Below are 21,569 nucleotides of genomic sequence, written 5' to 3' on the forward strand. Positions count from 1 at the left end.
AGCTCTTCTGGTTCCAGCTCTGCCACCGTATGAGGCTCTAGCTTGTGTCCTTTCTCCTTCATCTTCTGGACATCACATCAGGCTGTGAGAAGGCCGTGGGGCACCTTCTGACTCCCTCCCACTTGGTACTTCCTGAGTCCCTGAACCACCCTGTGAGGATGCTGAGGGAGCCTCATTTTATAGATGAGGATGCTGAGACTCAGAAGTGGCACTAAAGTTCAGTCTGACTTAATCCCCGGCACCTTCACAGTCTTTATTCTAGTCCCTGCAAAAGCCCCAGAATTACAAAGGTGGGGCTTTGGCCTAGGCCCAAAGCCCTCCAGAGCTGATGTTCCTCCCCTCCCTGGGACAGGTCTAAACGGGATGAACAGCAGCATCTGGGAGCATTTTGCCTCTGGAAGCTTCTCCCCGGGTACTTCCCCTGCTTTCCTGTCAGGGCCAGGGGCTACTGAGCTGGCCCGGCTTCGGCAAGAGTTAGATGAAGCCAATGGCACCATCAAGCAGTGGGAGGAGTCCTGGAAGCAGGCCAAGCAGGTACTGGGCCCCACACCAACCTGCCCTCCTCAGTGCCTAGTGGCATCCGGCCCAAGAGCATCCATGTAGAGTGGGCATGGGGTGGAGGGGAGCAGGGGCCCAAAAACAGGGCAGAAATTTGGGAGGTTTTTTGTTTTGCAGTTTTTGTCTGGGGCTGGGTTTGAACCCACCACCTCCGGCATTTGGGGTCGGCACCCTACTCCTTTGAGCCACAGGTGCCACCCCAGAAACTCAGTTTTGTTCACTGCCCCCACCCCATGGGAGGACTTGCCTTGCCAGTCAAGGCCCTGGGGTGGCTAGTGTCATAGTCCCAGAACTCTCTCTGTGATCTACTTGTGTATTCTAGTCCCAGGACCAGGTGCTCCCTCTCCCCAGAAGTCCCAATTCTCCAGGGTTCTAGATTTAGGGTTCTAGGTTCTGAGGTGAGCCTTCTTGTCTAGTTGCAGCCTGGCTGCTCCTGGAAAGGCTGGCCAGAACACAAGCTCCACCTGTGTCCCCTTCCCTGCTAGGCCCAGCCCCCTTCCCTACCCTCACAGGGAAGATTTTGTGCAGGTGTTGAAACCTCTCTTCTCTGCAGGCAGCCTCAGCTTTCTCCCTGCCCCCTGCCCAGACAGCAGACCCCACTGCCAAAGTGTTCCACCCAGAGACCCCAGAGATGCTCTCTGGGGGGCAAAGGGAGCAGGGGTGAGGGACCATCATGATAAGGTGCTGTGTGTTGGGCCCACAGGCTTGTGATGCCTGGAAGAAAGAGGCAGAAGAGGCTGGTGAGCGGGCCAGTGCAGCTGGCGCCGAGTGTGAGCTGGCCCGGGAGCAGCGGGATGCACTGGAGGTGCAAGTGAAGAAGCTCCAAGAGGAGCTGGAGAGGCTGCACTCAGGACCGGACCCCCAGGCCCTGTCCACGTTCCCCAATCTGGAGGCACTCTCACTCTCCACCCTCTACTCCCTCCAGAAGCAGCTGCGGGCCCACCTGGAGCAAGTGGACAAGGTCAGCCCAGGAGGTCAGGGTGCACCAGGTGGGGGTAATCTAGACTCTGACCCAGTCCAGGCTGCTTTGGGGATGGCCGTCCTCCCCTCTGCCCAGCACTGGCCTGACACTCTGGATGCAGGGCTCTTGGGAGAGGGAGGGAGAGTATACACTCAAGGAAGTGGGAGCGCTGGGGTTTGAGGGCTGTCAGTGCTCACTTCTAGGTCTTCTGAGGGTGGCGCTGACCTGAGTTACATTAATATGCCTGGCCCTAAGCAGCACCTTTCTGTGAGCTCCCACCTACCAGCAGACCTTCCCAGGGTGGCATGGCACAGCAGGAAGAGCCCATTCTCCTTCATAAAGCATTGGCAGCCAGACCCTCAGATGTGACCTATACCCATGGGCACATCACAGTCCTCTTTACGCCTCGTTTTTCTCATTGGGAGGACTTGGGGGCACCATAAAATTGAAGGAGACAAGAGGCAAAAGCCCCCATGAGCAGAAGGGCCCTCCCAGAGGGGAGCTGCACAGCCCAGCACCAGCCCTGCTCTCACTTGCCAGTGGGGTCCTAAGGGCTCAGTATTTTGTGGGGGGGTTTTGAGAGAGTCTCACACTGTTGCCCTCAGTAGAGTTCTGTGACATCACAGCTCACAGCAACCTCAAACTCTTGGGCTTAAGCGATTCTCTTGGCCTCAGCCTCCCAAGTAGCTGGGACTACAGGTGCCTGCCTCAACGCCCGGCTATTTTTTGTTGCAATTGTTTAGCTGTTTGTTTAGCTGACCTGGGCTGGGTTTGAACCTGTCACCTTTGGTGTATATGGCTAGTGCTGTAACCACTGTGCTACGGGTGCCGAGCCTAGAGCCTCACTGTTGAGCTCAGTGCTTCAGTTTCTTCGTGACAAGGGGGACGAAGTAAGAGTCAAGGAAATACCTTCTTTTTTTTTTGTTTTTTTGCAGTTTTTTTTTGGCTGGAGCTGGGTTTGAACCCGCCACCTCTGGCATATGGGGTCGGTGCCCTACTCCTTTGAGCCACAGGCACCGCCAGGGAAATACCTTCTTAACTCAGGGCCAGGCCAATAGCAGAGACCACACTAGTGACCATGATGCCACTTTCCCACAGGCTGTGTTCCACATGCAGTCGGTGAAATGCCTTAAGTGTCAGGAGCAGAACCGGGCAGTGCTGCCATGCCAACATGCCGTGCTGTGCGAGCTCTGTGCCGAGGGCAGCGAGTGCCCCGTCTGCCAACCCGGCCGGGCCCATCCACTCCAGTCGTGACCCTGCAAGCCTGGCCCAGCCTGGCCCAGATCTTCTCACCTAGGACTTTTTAAAGTATATATATATATATATATGTATGTATGTATGTATGTATGTATGTATGTATATGTATATGATTATGTACATGTATACGTATATGTATACATTTCCGTGTGTGTGCAGGTATGTGTGGGTGGTGTGAACAGTGTCTGTGTGTATATCTCTACATAGATATAGACACACACTTTAAAAGACTTACCAAGCACTTTTTAAAAAGAAAAAACTATTTTGCAGTCCTCCCCTGCCCACACCCAACCCTTCCCACAGCAGAGACAAAATCCCCTCTTCTCCCACTGGTCTTTTTGCAAAGAATCTGTTTCTGTCTTTTTTAATGTAGGAACTAACTATTTTTAACTTCCTGGGGCCTGAGCAGGGAAGGGTGAGAAGCTGGAAGGGACTGACGGGAGAGAAGCCTTCATGACAGGCCCTGCTCTCCCATTCTCCCCAGGGCATGGGGCATGAAGGGCTTAGGACCCTCAGGACAGACCCAGTCAGCAGCTATGATGGCCTCAGGGAGGCCCTGAGGGGTATGCTGGGGTCCGAGCCAGCCTAGCTCCTAGTTTTACCAAATGCGTAGTCCTAGGGGAAACAGCAGGGGCTGGTGGGCCAACGCTGCAGGGCCAGCCCCACTCCTGACGTCTGGGCCCTTGAAGCTCCTTGAGGGGCAAGGCCCAGGAGCTCCATCCCTCAGGTTCCTGAGGCCTGTGGTCCCTCTCAGTTCTCTTAACCCCTGGACTCCCTAGAACAGCCTCCCTGGCCCCAAGGCCACCTTCCAGGCCAGCACTCCCTCTCTATGACCCCCCCCTCCCAGCTGTCCTCAGCTGTTCCTGCCCCCTGCCCTCTGGCACGGCTTGGCCTACCGTGCTGTCCGCCCCCTCCCTCTGGCAGCTAGCAGGGCATTTGGTGGGGAGGAGTGCAGACTGAGGACCAAGGGGGGGCCCAGGCCCTGCCTTCCTTACCAGGACAGGCTCCGTATGCATTCCTTGGTGCTCTCTGAGTGCAGCTGATGTCCTGCCCCTATTCTGGGCAGATGCCTGTGTGCATGTGTGTGCGTGCCTGTCCAATGTATATTGTGTCTTAGCTTCCATTTTAAAAATTGTTCTGTACAGAAAGAAATGCAGCAGGGGCGGGCGGGCAGAGCAGACAGAGGGCAGCGAGCAGCGACCCCACTCCCAGCACCGGGTGTCTGGGGTAGGAGCAAGAGGGCTGCAGAGGGTCTGGCCCCTGACCCCAGCCAAGGCCCCTCCTTGGGCTCAGCACGAAAGGGCTTACAATGAATTAAGTGAAAACTTTTTCCTTTTTTACAAAAATGCAAAAATCAACAAAGCTCCAAACCTATTGGAAATAAAATATGAACTTGCAGTGGCAGCTTATTTACATGTGGGTGGGGAGTGGGCCCCACATGGAGGCCTTTGGTTCTTGACGTGGGCCAGGAGCCAGCTATGGAAATAGGCAAGGCAGCCGAAGAGCCATGAAGACCTCCAGACAGTGGAGAGCTGTGTGACCCAGGCCTGGTGGGGTTGGCAAGACAGGGACACAGAGACCTCCCAGGCCCTAGGACTTCTCTGTGCAGGGCTCTGTCAGCTGTGACTGCTTCTTTACTTGGTATTTTCCAAAAGGCAGTAGGATCCCTAAGTGTTTCTCAGAGAAGACAATGCCTTTTCCCGGGGAGGATTTAGTGGCAATAGAGGAAGTATGTTGTGCTTACCCTACTTAATTCACCTGCCCCTGTGAGCTGGGGCACCCAGGCTTTAAGAGGTACATGCTATGGGTGGCGCCTGTGGCTCAAGGAGTAGGGCGCCGGTCCCATATGCCGGAGGTGGCGGGTTCAAACCCAGCCCTGGCCAAAAACCACAAAAAAAAAAAGAGGTACATGCTTCCTCCCCCTGCTCTCATCCTAGCTGGGTCCTCTTTGTATGGCTTCAGGTTCAGAGCTGCGGGGGCCATGGAAATCATCTTATCAATGTTAAGAGAACTGAGCAGGCCTCGGGCTCCAACTCCCGGTGCATAGGGGCCACCTCTGCCAAAGCAGGACAGGGATACATCTCCTGTGGTCCTAGTGTATAGTAGGCCTCCAGGCTTCACGTGCACCCGTGGGAGGCCCTGCTCACAGTACTTCCCCCTGAGGAAGAGGCCCTTGTTCTAGGCAGCAACCACAGAAACTCATGTGCCTGGTAAAATGACTTGTTCAAAGCCCATGGCCAAAATAACAATAGTGACCATCACACTAGCCCCTGCTTCTGTGTCTGTTGCTTTGGAACATGGGGGAGTGAGAGTAGGCCAGGCCCCAGGGAAGGAAGGAAATGCGGCCTGACTAGCTTTCTGGGCCCCCCTGCGGGCCAAAAGTAAAATTTGGGCAATGAATTGGTTTTATTTGTTTATTTTGCTAAGAAAGTTTCTAGGTGGCAGATGCTTTCCTAGGGAGGAGATATTCTCATACACAAAGCTAGCCAAACTGGCCTTTCTGCTTCCATCCCTCCATGCCAGCCCTGCTGCCTGCCACTTGCTCTCTCTGAGCCAGAAGGTCCTTGGCTCCAAGTTCCTTGGCAGCCCCTGGGGAAAGAACTGAGGCTCCCTCTAGTAATGGACACCATTCCTTCTCCTCCCACAGGGCAGATGGAGCCTTATATTTGGCAGGGTCTCCTCTCCCTTTCCCAGGAGGTTCTATGTCTCTAGCCCTGGACCCAGTGAGCCTCCCCTCCTCTTCCTGCCAGTGGCTGGAACAGGCAGGCTGGGAAACAGATTGCCCAAGACCCTGACCATCAGAGCAGTTTTTCTAAGAGGGGATCAGGGTCCCGAGATGCTCCCTTTGCTGCTGGGATATGGCAGAAAATGTTATGGCCTGTATAGGTATGGTGAAGAGTAGAGACACTGCAAATGGGCCCTGCTCTGGTGGGGGGACCAGGGGAGCCTGTGTTAACACTAACAGCAGTCAGGGCTTCCCCCCCCACAGCATCCCTGCTGGGGACCTAGCCCCACCCCCAACCTGCCCTGCTACTGCCCTGCCCTAGGAGCATGCTGGGAGGCCTGCTTGGCTCTCTGTCGCCTCAGCTTCACAAAGGCCTGGGCCTCTCGGTCGCCCTTCCGACTCTCCAGCAGCTGCAAAATTGGATCCCCTGTGGAGAGAGGAGTTTGCTGGTCAGATCTGGGGACTGGCAGTGCCTGGTGTGTGTGTGTGGGGACATAGCATAGCCCTATACACCCACCAACCTGGAAGGAAAACAAGTGATCAACACAAGATGCAGCCTGACAGGCAGGGCTAGAAGCCTGGCAGAGTGCTGCCCCAATTGTAGTGTTAGAGGTTGATGTGCCTGAGGTGGTGACTCTTCTCATGTGAGAGCATGAAGCTAGTTCATTAACCTCTTTGCGCCTCAGTTTATTCACCTGTGAAAGCACTAATAATACCTGACTTATCATAGGTTGTAAGAATTCATAGAATTAACATGTGTGAAGTGCTTAGAGTTGGCTCTCATAAGTACACAGGTACAGGGGTCCCCTCTGGTCAGAGGGACCCAGGCCCCTCTCCCCAAGTAAACTCTTTTGTTGACCCTTCATCTCCAGAGACAGTCACATTACACTTGGCCTAGCTTAAATTTCACTGATCTCTTAATTAGACCCCAAGGCTCATTCCACTGGATTCCATCTCCAGGGAGGCATATCTCTGACCCTCTCTCCCCGGGGTCCCGCTCCAGCCTACCGTTGGGTGTGGGATATGTGAGGGGTAGGCGGGTCTGAGGGACCTCGCCAGGCTCCTCGGAGCCAATCAGCCCAGGCAGCTCACATAACGGCAAGAAGGCCTCCCCTTCCAAGTCATCAGCCCCTAGTGTGTCATGGTCCAGCACGGTGAGCAAGAGGCATGCCCCAGCCTTCCGGCACGGCTCAGCAGACACGAGGCTAGCAGAGAGAGTCAAGCTCAGATGCCTGCCCTGAGTACCACCATCCCCAACCCCAACACATGAGTTCGCTTCCTAGTTAAGGACAGGCCAAAGCCAGAAGAAAAATGCCAGCCTGTGGGCTGTTTTACAAAGCCAGTTCTCAGCCATGTGACACATTGTCTGCTCTGACCTGGAGCTGATGCTTTAAACCAAGGGTCTGAGTCCCCAGACCTACCTGTTTTGAGGAACAGAGAGCAGGCTCCTGAGAGCCTCAGGAACAAGACCTTTCCCTAGGAACCTCTGAGTTTAACATTAGGACTCTGGGTGTCCCCTCTATTGGGCCCAAAAGTGGTCATCTCACAGCCCCAGTCTGGAAGAGCAGACCTCAAGGAGTCCAGGCTGGGAGAAGAGGGGGACGGACTCACAATTCAAAGGTCTCATCAAACAGTGGGTGAAGGTCCTTTTTGTGTTTCTGGGTCTCCCGGGCAGCCAACTCAGGGAACTCATGCCTGGGCTCCAAGGTCAGCTGGACAAAGGGGTCACTGGAGCCTGGCAAATATCCCAAAGAAGGGGATGATGGCTGAGGGTCTCCCAGCCACCCTGCCCCCAGCTGTGTGCTATCACCAACCCCTCCTGATAACCAGGGGAAATGCACCCAGAGCTTCTGCCAAGTGAAAAGAGGCCCCAGGGATGCTGGGACACAGGACATGGAGAGTGGCCAATGGGGAGCCTCCAGTCACCCTGCCCCACAGCTGTGTCCCATCACCAACCCCTCCTGATAACCATGGGAAATGCACCCAGAACTTCTGCCAAGTGAAAAGAGGCCCCAGGGATGCTGGGACACAGGACATGGAGAGTGGCCAATGGGGAGCCTCCAGTCACCATTGGAATCCAGGGGCAGGAGGCTGGAGGCGCTGAGCAGCTCCACACGTAGCTTCTGCTCAGAGGCGCGGTAAGAGGCCTTGACTGTGACAGCCCCCAGCTCCTCAGAGGTGGTTTCTTCCTGGGGGAGAGGAGCATGGGCAGGGTCAGCTGGGGGTGGTGGGAAGGCCCACAGTAGGTGCAGCACCAGGGAGAGGGAGCTCACCTGCTGCTGAATGCGGCTGCAGAAATACCTCTGGATGAGCTCCCGGCTGGAGGCTGCCTGCAGCTCCAGGTCCCTCTGCAGAGCCTAAGGACCAGTACCTCCAAGAATCTGCCTGAATTGTTATACCCAACCACAGCCCAGTACTGCCCTCTTGGGTGAGACATCAGTTTGAAATGGAAAGCACTGGGGTGATGGGACCACAGACAAGGGTGCACCCTCAGGCATGCCCAGGCAGACAGCATTAAAGAGGTATAGACAGGGCTGTCTTCACAGGTGTGTGCCTGTGCTTAGAAGAAATTCTTGGTTTAATGTTCTGCTATCTTTACCATCTTAAAATTTGTATTTTATTTTTTTTTATCTTATCGCCCTCAGTAGAGTGCTGTAGCGTCATAGCTCACAACAATCTCCAGCTCTTGGCTCAAGCGATCCTCTTGCCTCAGTTTTTCTATTTTTAGTAGAGACTGGGTCTCGCTCTGGCTCAGGCTAGTCTCGAACTTGTGAGCTCAAGCAATCCACCCACCTCAGCCTCCCAGAGTGCTAGGATTACAAGTGTGAGCCACTGCGCTCAACCAATAATTCTGAATAAGGGACCCGCCCACCTTTTCATTTTGCAGTGGGCCCCGTAAATTATGTAGCTGGCCTTGGCCACAGGTGAGCACAAAAAGACTGGCTCCTCCAACCTACCCAGAAGCTCGCCCAAAACCCCCCTGGTACCTGGAAAGTGGCTGTGTACAGGGCCTCGGGCGGCAGGCCACAGCCTTCAGCATGGAAGCAAATCTCCAGGTTCTATGGAAGACATCAGAGGTGATCCCAGGCTCTCTCTCCCACCAGGGTTATTTTCCCTGTGGCTGGCATTATTACCTGCAGGGCAATCTTCAGCCTGCTTGAAGCCAGACATGAGCTGCGTTGGGAGGCAGCCACCTCCACCAGCACCATGAGCGTGTGGGTCCAGAGCAGGGTCAGAAGACTGGAGTGGGAGCCAGAGGGATGCCGGTTACCAGACAGGAGGAAGAGGAAGCAAACATGATCTTGAGAAAGGGGAGGCCTTTGGGAGCTAGGCCCATGCTACCCTCTACTTCCTGTCTCCCAGGTGAGGCTAGGGAGGAGAGCTGGTCTCCTGAGGGAAGGAGCAGGAGCAGTGGGGTCAGTCCCAGCCAACGTGTCTCTCAGTCTCTTGAGAAGACCCTCCTTAGCAGAATTATGGAGCCAGCCAACAAACAAGGCCAGGGCAGGGGTAGCTGGGGGAGGAGGCTGGGCCCAGTGAGGAGCCCTGATTCAAGCCCAGAGCAGCCACAGCAAACAGATCTCAGCACCCCAGCATGGGTAAGCACCTGTGCTGCCCTGCAGGGAGAGCAGAAGTGACCAACACAGTCCTGATAAGGATCTGCAGCAACAGAAATGGATACAGTGAGCAAATCTCTCATCTCAGTGGAAATTTAATGCTAGTTTATGGGGGGTGGGGGGAAGGCCAGCTCATTGGCTCATGCCTGTAATCCCAGCACTCTGGGAGGGGAGGCCAAGGCAGGTAGATTGAGCTCAGGAGTTTGAGACCAGCTTGAGCACAAGGAAGACCCAGACTCTACCAAAAATAGAAAAATCAGCCAGGTGTTGTGGCATGTGCCAGTAGTCCAGCTACTTTGGAGGCTGAAGCAAGGGGATCTCTTGAACCCAAGAGTTGGAAATTGCTATGAGCTGTGACACCACAGAACTCTACCCAGGGTGACAGAGAGAGACTGTCTCAAAAAAGGAAAAAAAGAAAAAGCTGAACAAATGGGCCAGGCCCGATAGCAGTGGCTCATGCCTGTAATCTCAACACTCTGGGAGGCTGAGGCCTGTAGATAGCTTGAGGCTCACGAGTTTGAGACCAGCCTGAGTAAGAGCAAGACCCTGTCTCTACTAAAATAGAAAAACTGAGGCAATAGCCGGGCGTTGTGGCAGGCGCCTGTAGTCCCAGCTGCTCTGGAGGCTGAGGCAGGAGAATTGCGGAAGCCCAAGAGCTGGAGGTTGCTGTGAGTCCTGTGACATCATGGCACTCTACCAAGGCGGTAAAGTGAGACTCTGTCTGTACAAAAAAAAAACAAAAAAATACTGAGGCAAAAGGATCCCTTGAGCCCAAGAATTAGAGGTTGCTGGGAGCTATGATGAAACTTTATCTCAAAAAAAAAGCTAACAAGTGGCATAATAGCATAATATGGCCTAAGAAACAAAGGTGAAGCCGGGTGTGGTGGCTCACACCTGTAATCTTAGCACTCTGGGAGGCCGGGGCCAGTGGATTGCTTGAACTCATGGGTTCGAGACCAGCCTGAGCAAGAGCAAGACCCTGTCTCTAAAAATAGCCAGGCATTGGGTGGTGCCTGTGGCTCAGTGGGTAGGGCGCTGGCCCCATATACCGAGGGTGGTAGGTTCAAACCCGGCCCGGCCAAACCACAACAAAAAAACAGCCGGGCATGGGCAACGCCTGTGGCTCAGTGAGTAGGGTGCCAGCCCCATGTGCCGAGGGTGGCAGGTTCAAACCCAGCCCCGGCCAAACTGCAACAAAAAAATAGCCGGGCGTTGTGGCGGGCACCTGTAGTCCCAGCTGCTCGGGAGGCTGAGGCAAGAGAATTGCGTAAGCCCAAGAGTTAGAGGTTGCTGTGAGCCGTGTGACGCCACAGCACTCTACCTGAGGGCAGTACAGTGACACTCTGTCTCTACAAAAAAAAAAAAAAAAAACAGCCGGGCATTATAGCAGGTGCCTGTAGTCCCAGCTACTCGGGAGACTGAGGCAAGAGAATTGCCTAAGCCCTGGAGTTGGAGGTTGCTGTGAGCTGAGACACGACAGCACTCTACCGAGGGCAATAAAGTGAAACTCTGTCTCTACAAAAAAAAAAAAAAATAGCCAGGCATTGTGGAGGGTGCCTGTAGTCCCACTACTCAAGAGGCTAAGACAAGAGAATCGCTTGAGCCCACAACTTTAAGGTTGCTGTGAGCTATGATGTCACAGCTCTCTAACAAGGGTGACAAAATGAGACTCTGTCTCAAAAAATAATAATAATAATAATAGGCGGCACCTGTGGCTCAAAGGAGTAGGGCACTGGCCCCATATACCAGAGGTGGCGGGTTCAAACCCAGCCCCGGCCAAAAACTGCAAAAAAATAAATAAATAAATAATAATTATGATACTAATTGCAGTGCCTGTAGCTTAGTGGGTAGGGCGCCAGCCACATACACTGAGGCTGGCAGGTTCAAACCTGGCCCGGGCCTGCTAAACAACAACAAAAATAGCAGGGGTTGTGGCAGTCACCTGTAGTCCCAGCTACTTGAGAAGCTGAGGCAAGAGAATCACTTAAGCCCAAGAGTTTGAGGCCATGACACTCTACCAAAGGTGATATAGTGAGACTATTTAAAAAAAAAAAAGATGGCTGGACTTCATGGGCCCTGGTTGTACTGATGGGACAGGGCAGGACTCCAGAAGGACAGGGCCTCCATCCATGTGGAGGGCATTGTTGTCACTGTTATTGTCACTATGGCCAGCAGTCATTGACCACTTCCCTTGTACCGTTACTGTTCTCAGCACCTCACATGACCCATTCAATCCTCAGTAGAGGTCAGGACCATCTGAGGACTGGAGTAGCTACTGCTGAAGGTCACTGAGCAGTGGTGAACTTGGAGTCTGAACTCAGGTGTCCAGAGCCCATCTGCCAGACGTCCCCCAACCCCCACCCCTGCTGCCAGGTGTTCTGGGTCTCTGCTTTAAGACATCTTTTTTTTTTTTTTTTTTGAGACAGAGTCTCACTTTGTTGCCCTCGGTAGAGTGCCATAGCATCACAGCTCACAGCAACCTCAAACTCTTGGGCTTAAGCAATCCTCTTGACTCAGCTTCTCAAGTAGCTGGGATTTTCACAGGCATCTGCCACACCTGGCTGTTTTTTAGAGATGGGGTCTCTCTCTTGCTCAGGCTGGTCTCAAACTCGTGAGCTCAGATAGTCCACCCGCCTCGGCCTCCCAAGTGCTGGGATAATAACGCATGAGTCACTGCACCAGGCCTAAGACATCTTAACTTAAAAAAAAAAAAAAAGACACCCTAACTAGAAGTTCTCTGGCATTGCAGCAAGGAACACCAGTTGCTTGTAACATCAGAAGGGAGAGAAGCAGTTAGGACAGCCCTGAAAATGGCCAGGACTAGGGTAGAGAGGGTAGGCAGATTTTGACTTAGCACAGGCTTGAGAGGTCATGACCTCCCTGTCCCTGGGAGCAAGCATTTGAGCAGAGGTTGCTTACAGCGCCTAAGGGAGGTCACCAAAGAGATTCGCCTTCCATCCTCCAGACTGGATGCTAAGCAGAAGGAGGGGTCCTTAGGAGGGGAGGGAGAGGGGCGGAGCCCCAGGGCAGGGGCTGCTGCAGACCTGCTGAAGTTCTCCTGCACCAAGTTGGTATTCATGTAGCAAAGCTCCACCTCCAGGAACTTCATCAGTGGCAGAATGGCCTGGGAGAGGGTGTGGGCACATCTGGCTCTGATCCATTTCTGTCCCACCCCATTTCCTCACCCTGACCCCTAGGAGCCAGGGGCCAGGAGCTTCCATGTGCTTCATTTGTAACAACTGCAGGAGCCAGTCCCGCCCACTCCTCTGCTTCCCTCTCCCCACTGCTGAGTCTGCTTCAGCCACATGGCCCGTGACCCTGCCGGGCCTGGTCTACACTCAGCATCCTCACCTGTGCTGTTCCCTCTTGCCTGGAATGCTCTTCCCTAGAAATTCTTATGGCTCCTTCCCACACTTCCTATGGGACTGACTCAGCTGTCCCTCTCTGGGAAAGTCCTTCCCCGGAGACTATCTAAAAATACAACCTTCTAACGTTTCCCACCCTGTTCTCTGTCGTATTATTCTCTGGAGGACTTAATATCTCACACACTGCACACATGCATGTGCCTCCACACATGTGCGTACATCTGAGTGCGTATTTATAGTTAGAGCTACGGCCATTGCTTACTGATTTAGCTCTTCTTAGCCTCCATAACTAGAATGTAAGCTCCAGGAAAGCAGGAATTTTTGTTACGTTGTTCACTGATCTGTCCTCATTCATAAATCAAGGCCTGGGACAATGTGGGTGCTTAATGAATAGTTGATGAATAAATAACCTCCCAAACAAAGGTGTGCATCACGATATATCATCCCTTACAGATGAGGAACTGAGGTCAGCTGGCTTGCAAACATGGGATGGCAAATCTAGTAGGCAGCTTAGAAGGATGCACACTCAAGTGTGTTTGGCTGCAAAGCCTAAGCCTGTCCCCATCCCCGCAGTTTCCAATGACTGGCAGTGCTGGGGGAGCCCATGTAGTAACCCAACCTGGACCCTTAAGCATCCAAGGAAGAAACCGAGGCCTAATGAGAGCTTAGTGGTTCTCAACAAACTGTATTAATGGGCCGCAACATTAGGAAAGTTGAGAACCAGTGGTAGAGCTTATCTCTAATACTCCCGGGACTTCAATGCTCTGCCCAATCTCACAACACCAGACCCACTGAGCCAACAGGGCAGTGAAGATCACTCACATCCTCAGGTGGGACAGACTCCCTGACGCCCACGAGTTTCTGGATGTGCTTGGCAATGCCCACTTCCAGCTGGGGACACAAAATGATAGAAGAAGGGAGGCCAGGGCATGAGTGGGGGCTCAGGAGATTTTACCAGGGGCCTGAGTTTAGGTGCAGGAAGGGGCAGGGGCTGGACATCAGGTCCTGCTGGGGCCAGGCTTCAGGCTGAGGACAGGGTGGGGTGGGGTTGCTATGGGGTCGGACAAGGTACCTGCTCAGCCAGGGTACGGACACCAGTGCGGATCTCGTGGCCCAGCCCAGCCAGTGCACCCTGCAGCTGGGCATGCAGTGTGTTCTGTAGCTGCCCCTGCTCCAGCACAGCCCCCACCCGCTGCTCCAGGGTCTCCCAGGACAGCTGTGTGGGCAGTTTGCCGATCACTAGCCGCAGCTGCTCCATGTCATTCACCACCACGCACAGCTGGGGGCAGGCAGGGACACAGCTTCCTAAACTGTATCAAGACTGGCACCCCCACCTGGCAGGACCCCCAGCCCCAGCTCTGGCTGGCCCTTACCATGTTGGCTGCCTGGGCCTGGTCCTTCTGCCCTGCAGAGAGCTCACGGGCCCGGGCCTTTATAAGGCTGCAGTACACCAGGGCCAGCCGACAGGTGTCCTGGGCAGGGATGGGCAGGGGGAATTGAGCCATGGGAAAGACAGTTTCCCATGGGAACATGGGAATCTCAGCAACTTCGGAGATTTAGGAAACGGGCTTTGGGAGGCTGCTTGTGTGATAATGTGGAAGAAACACTATGTGGTAGTGAGGCTGTCCTAAGAAGGGAGGAAGGACACATGGAAGATGCTGCACCTCCACAAATTTGACAGTGATCATGAAGGCCTCCTCTGGGTCTGGCCAGTCCAGCTGCCGGGCAGTGTGGCTGATCTGGGCAAAGCAGGTGGACAGATCCACAGCTGATGTGCTATGCTTGGTCAGCTCACCCAGGGGCACCAGCTAGGGGAAGGGAGAAGTGCTTAGAAAGGAGGGCTCCAGACGTTGCCAAGTCCCACTCCCTCTCCAGAAGCATCCACAGAGGAGGGCAGGGGACAAGTAAGCCTCAGCCCACACCCTTTAGGCTACAGGATCCATCTGCAAAGTGAAGCCGCAGTTAACTACAGGGGTATCAGGAGGCAGCATTTTGTGCACAACTGGCCTCAGGAGTGCCAGGAAGGACATTGACAGCGAGTTATCTGCTTTCACCTCACCCTAGAGCAGTGGTTCCCAACCTTCCTAATGCCGTGGCCCTTTAATACAGTTCCTGTGGGTCCCGACCCACAGATTGATAACTGCTGCCCTAGAGGAAAGGGTGACTCCAAGCCCCACCCCCAAGTCCGGGCACACCCCTACCTGGTCCATCTGCACTGCACGCTGCACCCGTGCCAGGGCCACACTGTATGTCTTCTGCAGCCAGGAGGGGATGGCCGGCTGGAACCAGCAGTGGAAACTGTCCAGGGCCAGGACTCCATCCCTGGGGAGAGCCAAAGCAGCTCATCCTTAGGAAAGGCCGTAGCCGCTGCAGGCCCTGGGCCCTTGTGGACCCTCCTCTCTCCTATGCCCCAGCAGCCCGCCCACAACCACCCTGCCAGCCACCTCTCCAAGGGTGCTGGGTGCAGCTGACAGAGCTCCTTGAGGCTGATGTAGAGCTGGAACAGACTTTCGCCCATCTCTGGGGACACGGGGCTACTGACTGCTGCTGTGTGGTCTTTGGCCCGCTTGGCCACCTGCAAAGGAAAGGCATGTTGGGCAGGGCACAGAGCCTGGCGAATGTCGCAGGCTAGGGACAGCGGAGGGACTCACCAGCCACTGCAGCTCTAGGAAAGCAACAGAGAAGAGGTCGATCTTCAGGGCACTGGGGGAAAGACAGTGGGCATCACCCAGTGGCACACCCAGGGTCCCTCAGTCCTGGGTCTGAGCTGAGCTGCTGACCCTCCACCTCCCGCCCCTGCTGTCTGCTCACTTGAAGATCTTGTTCCATGTGCGCCGGCACTGGTGCAGGTCACAAACAATGTCCTGTACTAGGCTCAGCAAGGCCTTGCCTGCCTCCAGCATGCCCTGGGAGGGACAGAGGCGCACTGAGCAACTGAGCAAAGCTTTAAGGGGCAGGCACCCCCACCCTCCTCCCTGCCCAGCTCCTCACCTGCACCATGGGCTGATGGTGCTGCTGCTTCAGGTGGAACCATTCAACAGTGCCAGTCTGCCAGCAAGAAGGCAGTGAGCACAGGGTCCCTAGGCTCAGGTACACTCCCCTCCGTTCCCCAGCATGGGTACCATACCCGCAGGGCCTCGGTCACCAGTTGGGACAGTGGGTCGCTGTCTGGACACAGTTCTCCGAAGGCCTTCATCTTGCACATCTGTACCAGGACCCTGTGAGGTGGAAGGGCTGTGCCCATAAGGCCTGCCACCCCTCACCCACCATTCACACTCCTCCAGCCGGCTTCCCCCATCCCCGCAGGTGCCTCTGCCTACTCCTTCATCCTAAACCCCACTAAGGAAGAGGAGGGGAGCCACTGACCTGAGAAGAGACTGCAGCCGGGCCGGGGAGTCAGAGACTGAGAGGGGGAAGACAGAGCGGAATCTCCGGATGAGGGAGAGGCCGTAGGCCAGCAGGGACTGGAAAGACGCGGCCAGCTCCTCCCGCTGCAGAGCCAGGAGCTGCATTAGGGGCCAACAGCCCTTCCCCTGCCCAGGACTTACCTGCCTAGCACCCCTTGCTCTATCCCAAGCCCACCTGCTCTGCCTTGAGCCGGCCCTGGATCCACTGGTACTCAATGCTGGTGATGGGGTGCAGTAGGCAGCCACTGGGGAACTCCAGGCTCTGGTAGAGGCAGCTGTAGGCCAGCCACTGCCTGTGGACAGGGCAGGCACCCTCAGCCATGGGGATGGCACCCCTGTTCCAAAGCCTCTCGGGGAGCTCCACCAAGTAATACAGGCTGGAAACTACTGGCCACAGAAGTTTGTTTCCATAGATGCCTTTACAATTGCCCATCTCTTAAATTGAGACATTTATAATCTTAAAATGTTAGGATTTCTTGCAAAAAATCAGATCAAGGGACTTGAGTCTTTGTGCACATATGGCAAACAGCAGCTGGAATTTCCCTACGTGTGAAGGGGTGACTTCACACCTGAGGTCCCAGTGGAAGGACAGAGGATACAAGAGAAAAGAAACCCAGCGACAGGCCCAGGTCCCTGCTTGACACAGTGGCCACCTGCTTGGGCCCTCTGAGCAAGCCAGGCCCCTCATCATCTGGTGCCTGTTCCAGTCTCCAGCCTTACACCATCCATCCCTGACTCCAGGAAGACTCACTGCCCAGGGGCCTAGGTTACTCGCTGCCCCAGGCCCAGAATTGCCTTCCACAGCCTCCTCCTACTCCCAACAAGCCAGTATCCTGCCCTGGTCCCCTCCCTGGGGACAGAGTCCTGGACCTACTTCTGCTCTTCTCACATGCACCGGGACATCTGTGACTCCTGTGTGTCCTTCCTGCTGTTTCTGGAATCTGACCAGGCACTGGGGCATGCTAGGCCCTCGGCATGGATTTGTTAATGTCAGCACATGCATTTGCTCACTGGGAGAAGGGGCTGGGCCTGGGGGAGGGGCAGCAAACTCAAATGCAGAGAGGACTCAGGAGACCTAACAGACTGAAGTGGGCCTGATGGCAACCATGACAGTGGTAGACACATAGCTCTGCTCTGGCCAACCACAGCCCAGCAAAACAACGGCCTTAGCTGGAGATCTGGATCCCTATGTGAAATCTTCAGATTTTTCAAAGTTGATAACTGATTCAAAACTTAAGACATAGTTTGGTCTGAAGAGAAGTCTCCTAGGGAGTAGACCTTGGGCTGCTAGCTTCTAGGAGGGCAGGAGGGGCAGGAGGGGCTGTGCACTCACGCCATGGACTGATGGAAGTCGGATAGGTCCTTCTGCATGGCATGGAGAAAGAGAATGGTGGTCGCCTGGGGACTCAGCAACCCGTCCCAGGAGGTGCTGCCTGTCTGAGAGGAACAGGTGGAGGAGTGTCAGGACCTGATAGGCAGCCCTGGCTACACCCAGCCCTGGGAAGACAGTACCTGGTGCTGCATGACCTCATGGGACACAAGCTGCTGCAGAAGATGGAGGTGCACGGTGTAGCTGGGCTGGGAGCGGCTGGCTGTAGTGGCTCTCTGCAATGCAGCCTCTGTGAGCAGACAGGACCCCACGTGGGGTGCAGCTGTCCTCCCCACCCAAGCTGGGCCACTGAGAGGGTTACCACAGTCCCCGGCCCAGCCTTACACCTACCCGCTTATGAATGAGCTGGAACTGGAGGTGACACTGGCCACGGTCTGGGTAGGTCTCAGTGCAGGGCTCCAGGGGGTACCACTGGTCCTCCCGGCAGCGCATGTCCTGGCAGAACCACGATTGTCAGGACCTCATGCAGTCAGGGGGAGGGGTGACAAGGGGGCAGACCCCAGGTTCTCTTTGGTGAAGACCTGGAACCCCTCTCCATATCCCTAGCCCCCTTCCTCCCTTACCTGCAGTCTCAGAACCACATTCCCTAGAAAGTCGTCCTGGCCTTTGTCCTTACGGGCCTCCTTAAAGATCCTACTCGAAGCGGGGTTCATGAGGAAGATGACCAACCAGGCTGGAATGTGCCCCACCTGCAGCCACTTGCAGTCCAGTGCATGTGTGGGAAGTGCGGGAGCCCCCACTCCTTCCCTGTGAGCCCTGAGGCACCTACCTGCGAAGCCCGTGTAAATCTGTGAGCTCCCCTAGCTTCTGTCGGACAGACTCCACAGTGTCCAGGTCCCTGGGAGGGGCAGAGGATTGAGCAAGAAGCAGAGATGGTCTCTGTGATCCCTTCTGGGAGGAAGCACGGTCACCCTCAGCCCTTGACCCTTTCTCTTCCCCATCCCTAGGGGCAGGGCATGTACCTCACTTACCACATGTCCAGATGAAAGTTTGCATTAGTGATGTCCTCAAACTCCCTTGTAGGGAGAAAAGGGCATGGTTGAAGGTCTTGAGGGTTAGGATCAGACAGAGCCACAAGCAGCCCCAGCCCAGAACCTCTCCCTGAAAGCTGCCATCTCCAATATCACCTGCTTGGACTCGTGGCTGGTCCCTGCCACATCCCTCTTTCCCTACCAGACACACCCTTCCTCCTTTAAGGTAAGGCTTTAGACACCCCCAGATACAGCCAGAGCCTTCCTGCTCTCCGGCTCACATGGCACTGATGTCACTGGTTTGACCTACTCTGTCTTGAGGATGGGCTCCTCCTCTAGAGCTCGCCCAGGGCCAAGCCCCACTTTGAGCCAGGAAGACCCACTAATCGTTTGACCGGGGGAGACCCTACTACCCAGAGGAGCCCTGGACAAGGTAGGGGTTGGGGCAGGGCCACGTACAGGATAAAGGTCTCATCCCAGACAGGGTTGAGTGTCTGACTGATGACCTGGGTGCGGTGCGTCTGCTCCTCTGGGATGGTGTGCCTCACCACAGCCTTCTGCCGACGCCGAGCCCCCGGGCTTCCCCCTGGCACGCCCACTCCCTGCTCGATACCCAGCAGGCAGTAGGGGTCACTGAACCCTGGGGAGGAGTGGGGAGGATGATACAGCCAGGTAGTCAGTCCCATCCCAGGGGCTGAGCAAAAGGGGGCACTGGGCAGAGGCAGGCTGGGGGACTTCTGGGAGGTGAACTCCTGCCAGGAGTCAGACCTGGCTGAGAGAGGAAGAAACCGGGAAGCAGCCCCTTGAGCGCCCCACCCGTACTCACCACTGACATCCTTGCCCAGAATGCCCTTGGCCTGTTTCACTGTTGCCTTCAGACAAAATATTGGCTTCTGGAGGGATAGAAGGGGCGTGCTGAGTCCCATAAGGGGCTGGGCCTCCCAGGTCCCCTCCTGGCCCTGGGTTACCTGGAGCTCCCTGACACGCTGCAGTGTCCGCTGGTGCTCCTCAGGCTCCATGTGGAAGGCCTGTGGGGAGAAGGCCCAAGGGGCGAGTATGTGGGGGCTGGGGGCACAGGGTAGGGGCCAGGCTTGGAAGGGGGCTGCTGAGCCCCAGCTGCAGGAAGGGGTGGGCTGAGGCTGGGCTCACCTCCTGCAGGTATCGCAGCAGCTCGGAGGCCTCCGTCACGTGGGTGGGCTCCGGCTGACCCAGGCGGTGCAGGACAGTGTAGAGAGCTTCCTCGTAGAGCAGGGCCCGCTGGGACACAGGGGACCACCTCAGGAGCCCCATCCGTGGCACCCACACCTCACACCCACAGCAGGGCCAGGTGCCATGTTTGCAGCAGAGGGGATGGGACCCAGAAGCTCCCTCCCCACCCCAGGTTGCTGCCATCAGCTTTGGCCAGGAGTTAAGGGGACTGTTTGGGAGGATGCACCCCAATACTCTGATGCTTACCTCCTCCAGGGACAGATGATGGGATGGAGGCTTGGTCTGCATGGCAAGGTGGAAAAACAAGGCGGTATACCAGGAGGCCAGGCACAGGCCCAGGGCCCAGCACCCAGCCTCCAGCCCCACAAAGCCCCCCACCTGTTCCCCCAGCAGGCCTCCTGGGGGCCCAGCCCCAGGGTTGCTGTCCTTGTCCCCTGGCCTGCCATGGCGGAGGTCCATGGGCGCCCAGCAGGCCCAGCAGTCAGCTCTTTGCACCCGTGCCCCCACCTCCCTTCCTGCCCCGGAGGAAGCAACACTGGTTATCGGCTCCTCTCCCCACCCGGCGGAAGTGAGGCCCAGAGGAGGTGAGGGGGATGTGAGCAGGCCTGGGGCTGCTCAGCTGGTCTCCAAGCAGCCCACTGCCTTACAGGGACACTGCCTGCCTAATGGAGCTGGTACCTCCATAACAGGAGGAGCAGGGAATGAGGTTGGCCCATCATGAGGAGGCACAGCCCCCTGACCTGAGGCCCTTAGTGGCCCAGGGACACCTGGCAGGTGGGCTCTGTTGGCCTACAAGGTCCTGCCCAGGTGCTGGGGTGAGCAGGGGAAGGTCCCCAGTCCTCTGTCCCAGCCTTCGAGAGGTGGGACCAGACAGCAGGGCACCACCAAGCCCCCTAGGCTGTTCTCCTCCCCACTGAGGGCACTCCTACCTCCTTCTGGGGCAGAGGATCCTGCAGGTCTCTGACCCTGCGGCGCCTTATCTTGATGGCCTGGCGTAAGAGGGGAGGGCGTCTCTGGGGGTTGGAGAGGAGTGTCGCCATGGTGGCCTGCTCTGCCCTTCCCGTCGGCTGTCCGCTGCTGTGGCGTGGTAAGTGAAGACAGCGAAGCCGCAGGATTATGCAAAGAGCATGGGGCTGCCACCCTCTGCCAGGGGAGGGCAGAAGGAGGGCAGTGGGGAGGGTTAGGGGGTTAGAGTTTCACTGCTATGTGGGGATTGTCTCCCAGGCCCTCTGAACCTTCTCCCAGAATCCCAGCTGCACCGGTTCCAGGCTGGAGCACAAGGTGGACTCAGTGGGCGGGCCCTGTCCAACCCCACCTTCCTGCAAGGGCCCTGGGGGGGTCCAGCACTCCCAGCAGGGGTGGCAGTGCCAGGTGGGCAATCCTGCTCTGTGTGCTGTGTCCAGGCCGCTCGGAGGGAAGCTGACCTGGGCCCCAGGGGTATTCTCACCAGACTTCCCTGTAGGCCCCACTTGGGGCAGGGGTGGGGGTAGGGCAGGACTCAAGGTGGGGGCTCCTGAGAGGCTGGCTGCCAACTCTGTCTGCCTCACCCCATAGGTGACATTCCGCGGTGGTGACAGAGCCAAATTGTGCTGGGCAGGTAGGTATAGCCCCTGCCTCCACTGTGACCGTCAGGTGAGTGTTCCCTTCAAATGCCCTTGTAGGTTTAGCCAAACCCCAAAGCTCCTGGGTAGGACTGGCCAGAGCCAGAGGACAGACAGGACTTTCTGCCTAGTCTCTCCCATGAAGGTGGACTTGGTTCATAAGGGCCAACACTGGGCTTTCTCAGACCTTTGTGACTTGCTGACCCCGCGCCCCGGGCCTCAGCTGAGAAGCACAGGGGCATGTGGGGCCTTTGGGTCTCTCCACTTCCCTTCCCACCAGGATCACAGGAGGGTGGCAGGAAGCCAGGCTTCCAGAGTGCAGTCTCTGTCTCCACATGTTCCAGAGGCCTAGGGCCTCCTCCCTCAGAAGCCTGGGCCAGAAATGCAATCCCCCCTGCAGCCAGCAGGGGACAGGCCAGCAGGCCTGAACACCCTCCTGCCCAGGTCCCAGGGGATTCCTAGGGTAGAGCACAGAGGATTGAGACCCTACAGGCAGAGCTGTCATGAAGAC

The 21,569-nt window shown here is 56.1% G+C and overlaps 2 protein-coding genes across 5 annotated transcripts in view; one reads left to right on the forward strand and one right to left on the reverse strand.

The window, feature by feature from the left end:
• Nucleotides 1-4,174, forward strand: part of UNK (unk zinc finger) — a 55,523-nt gene extending 51,349 nt beyond the window's left edge. For all 3 annotated transcript variants that reach the window (XM_053569547.1, XM_053569548.1, XM_053569546.1), the window contains exons 14-16: nucleotides 353-534; nucleotides 1,262-1,519; nucleotides 2,618-4,174. In XM_053569547.1, the coding sequence (XP_053425522.1) occupies nucleotides 353-534; nucleotides 1,262-1,519; nucleotides 2,618-2,773 (596 nt within the window). In that variant the 3' untranslated portion in view covers nucleotides 2,774-4,174. The remainder of the gene's footprint in view (nucleotides 1-352; nucleotides 535-1,261; nucleotides 1,520-2,617) is intronic.
• Nucleotides 4,175-4,698: 524 nt separating this feature from the next.
• On the reverse strand, nucleotides 4,699-21,018 carry UNC13D (unc-13 homolog D). Of its 2 annotated transcripts, none has more exons than XM_053569540.1 (32): nucleotides 19,836-19,989; nucleotides 19,704-19,739; nucleotides 19,398-19,505; nucleotides 19,217-19,276; nucleotides 19,075-19,141; nucleotides 18,708-18,888; nucleotides 18,249-18,293; nucleotides 18,047-18,115; nucleotides 17,841-17,910; nucleotides 17,608-17,712; nucleotides 17,400-17,492; nucleotides 17,221-17,324; nucleotides 16,063-16,180; nucleotides 15,847-15,971; nucleotides 15,608-15,698; nucleotides 15,472-15,528; nucleotides 15,292-15,386; nucleotides 15,132-15,183; nucleotides 14,925-15,055; nucleotides 14,682-14,802; nucleotides 14,145-14,288; nucleotides 13,854-13,952; nucleotides 13,553-13,759; nucleotides 13,303-13,371; nucleotides 12,160-12,239; nucleotides 8,636-8,741; nucleotides 8,489-8,560; nucleotides 7,775-7,858; nucleotides 7,570-7,690; nucleotides 7,113-7,236; nucleotides 6,510-6,706; nucleotides 4,699-5,928 (listed from the first exon to the last, which is right to left on the reverse strand). In XM_053569540.1, the coding sequence occupies exons 1-32, from the start codon at nucleotides 19,914-19,916 to the stop codon at nucleotides 5,807-5,809; spliced, it is 3,234 nt and encodes a 1,077-aa protein (XP_053425515.1). In that variant the 5' UTR covers nucleotides 19,917-19,989; the 3' UTR covers nucleotides 4,699-5,806. The 2 variants fall into 2 exon arrangements, with proteins under 2 accessions (XP_053425515.1, XP_053425514.1); XM_053569539.1 differs by lacking the exon at nucleotides 19,836-19,989 and adding an exon at nucleotides 20,387-21,018 and having other exon boundaries at nucleotides 4,700-5,928.
• Between the last annotated feature and the right edge of the window lie 551 nt (nucleotides 21,019-21,569).

Source organism: Nycticebus coucang, chromosome 18 (assembly GCF_027406575.1).
Source record: "Nycticebus coucang isolate mNycCou1 chromosome 18, mNycCou1.pri, whole genome shotgun sequence".
Lineage (NCBI taxonomy): Eukaryota > Metazoa > Chordata > Mammalia > Primates > Lorisidae > Nycticebus > Nycticebus coucang.

What these genes read in the sequence shown, in the direction of transcription:
- UNC13D (XM_053569539.1), bottom strand. Translation starts at nt 20,497, where the DNA reads ATGGCGACACTCCTCTCCAACCCCCAGAGACGCCCTCCCCTCTTACGC. An exon ending in AACTTTCATCTGGACATGTG is followed by an intron (nt 18,116 to 18,248) that starts GTAAGTGAGGTA and finishes TGCCCCTCCCAG; the next exon opens with GGACCTGGACACTGTGGAGT. An exon ending in CACATATCCCACACCCAACG is followed by an intron (nt 5,929 to 6,509) that starts GTAGGCTGGAGC and finishes CTCTCTCCACAG; the next exon opens with GGGATCCAATTTTGCAGCTG.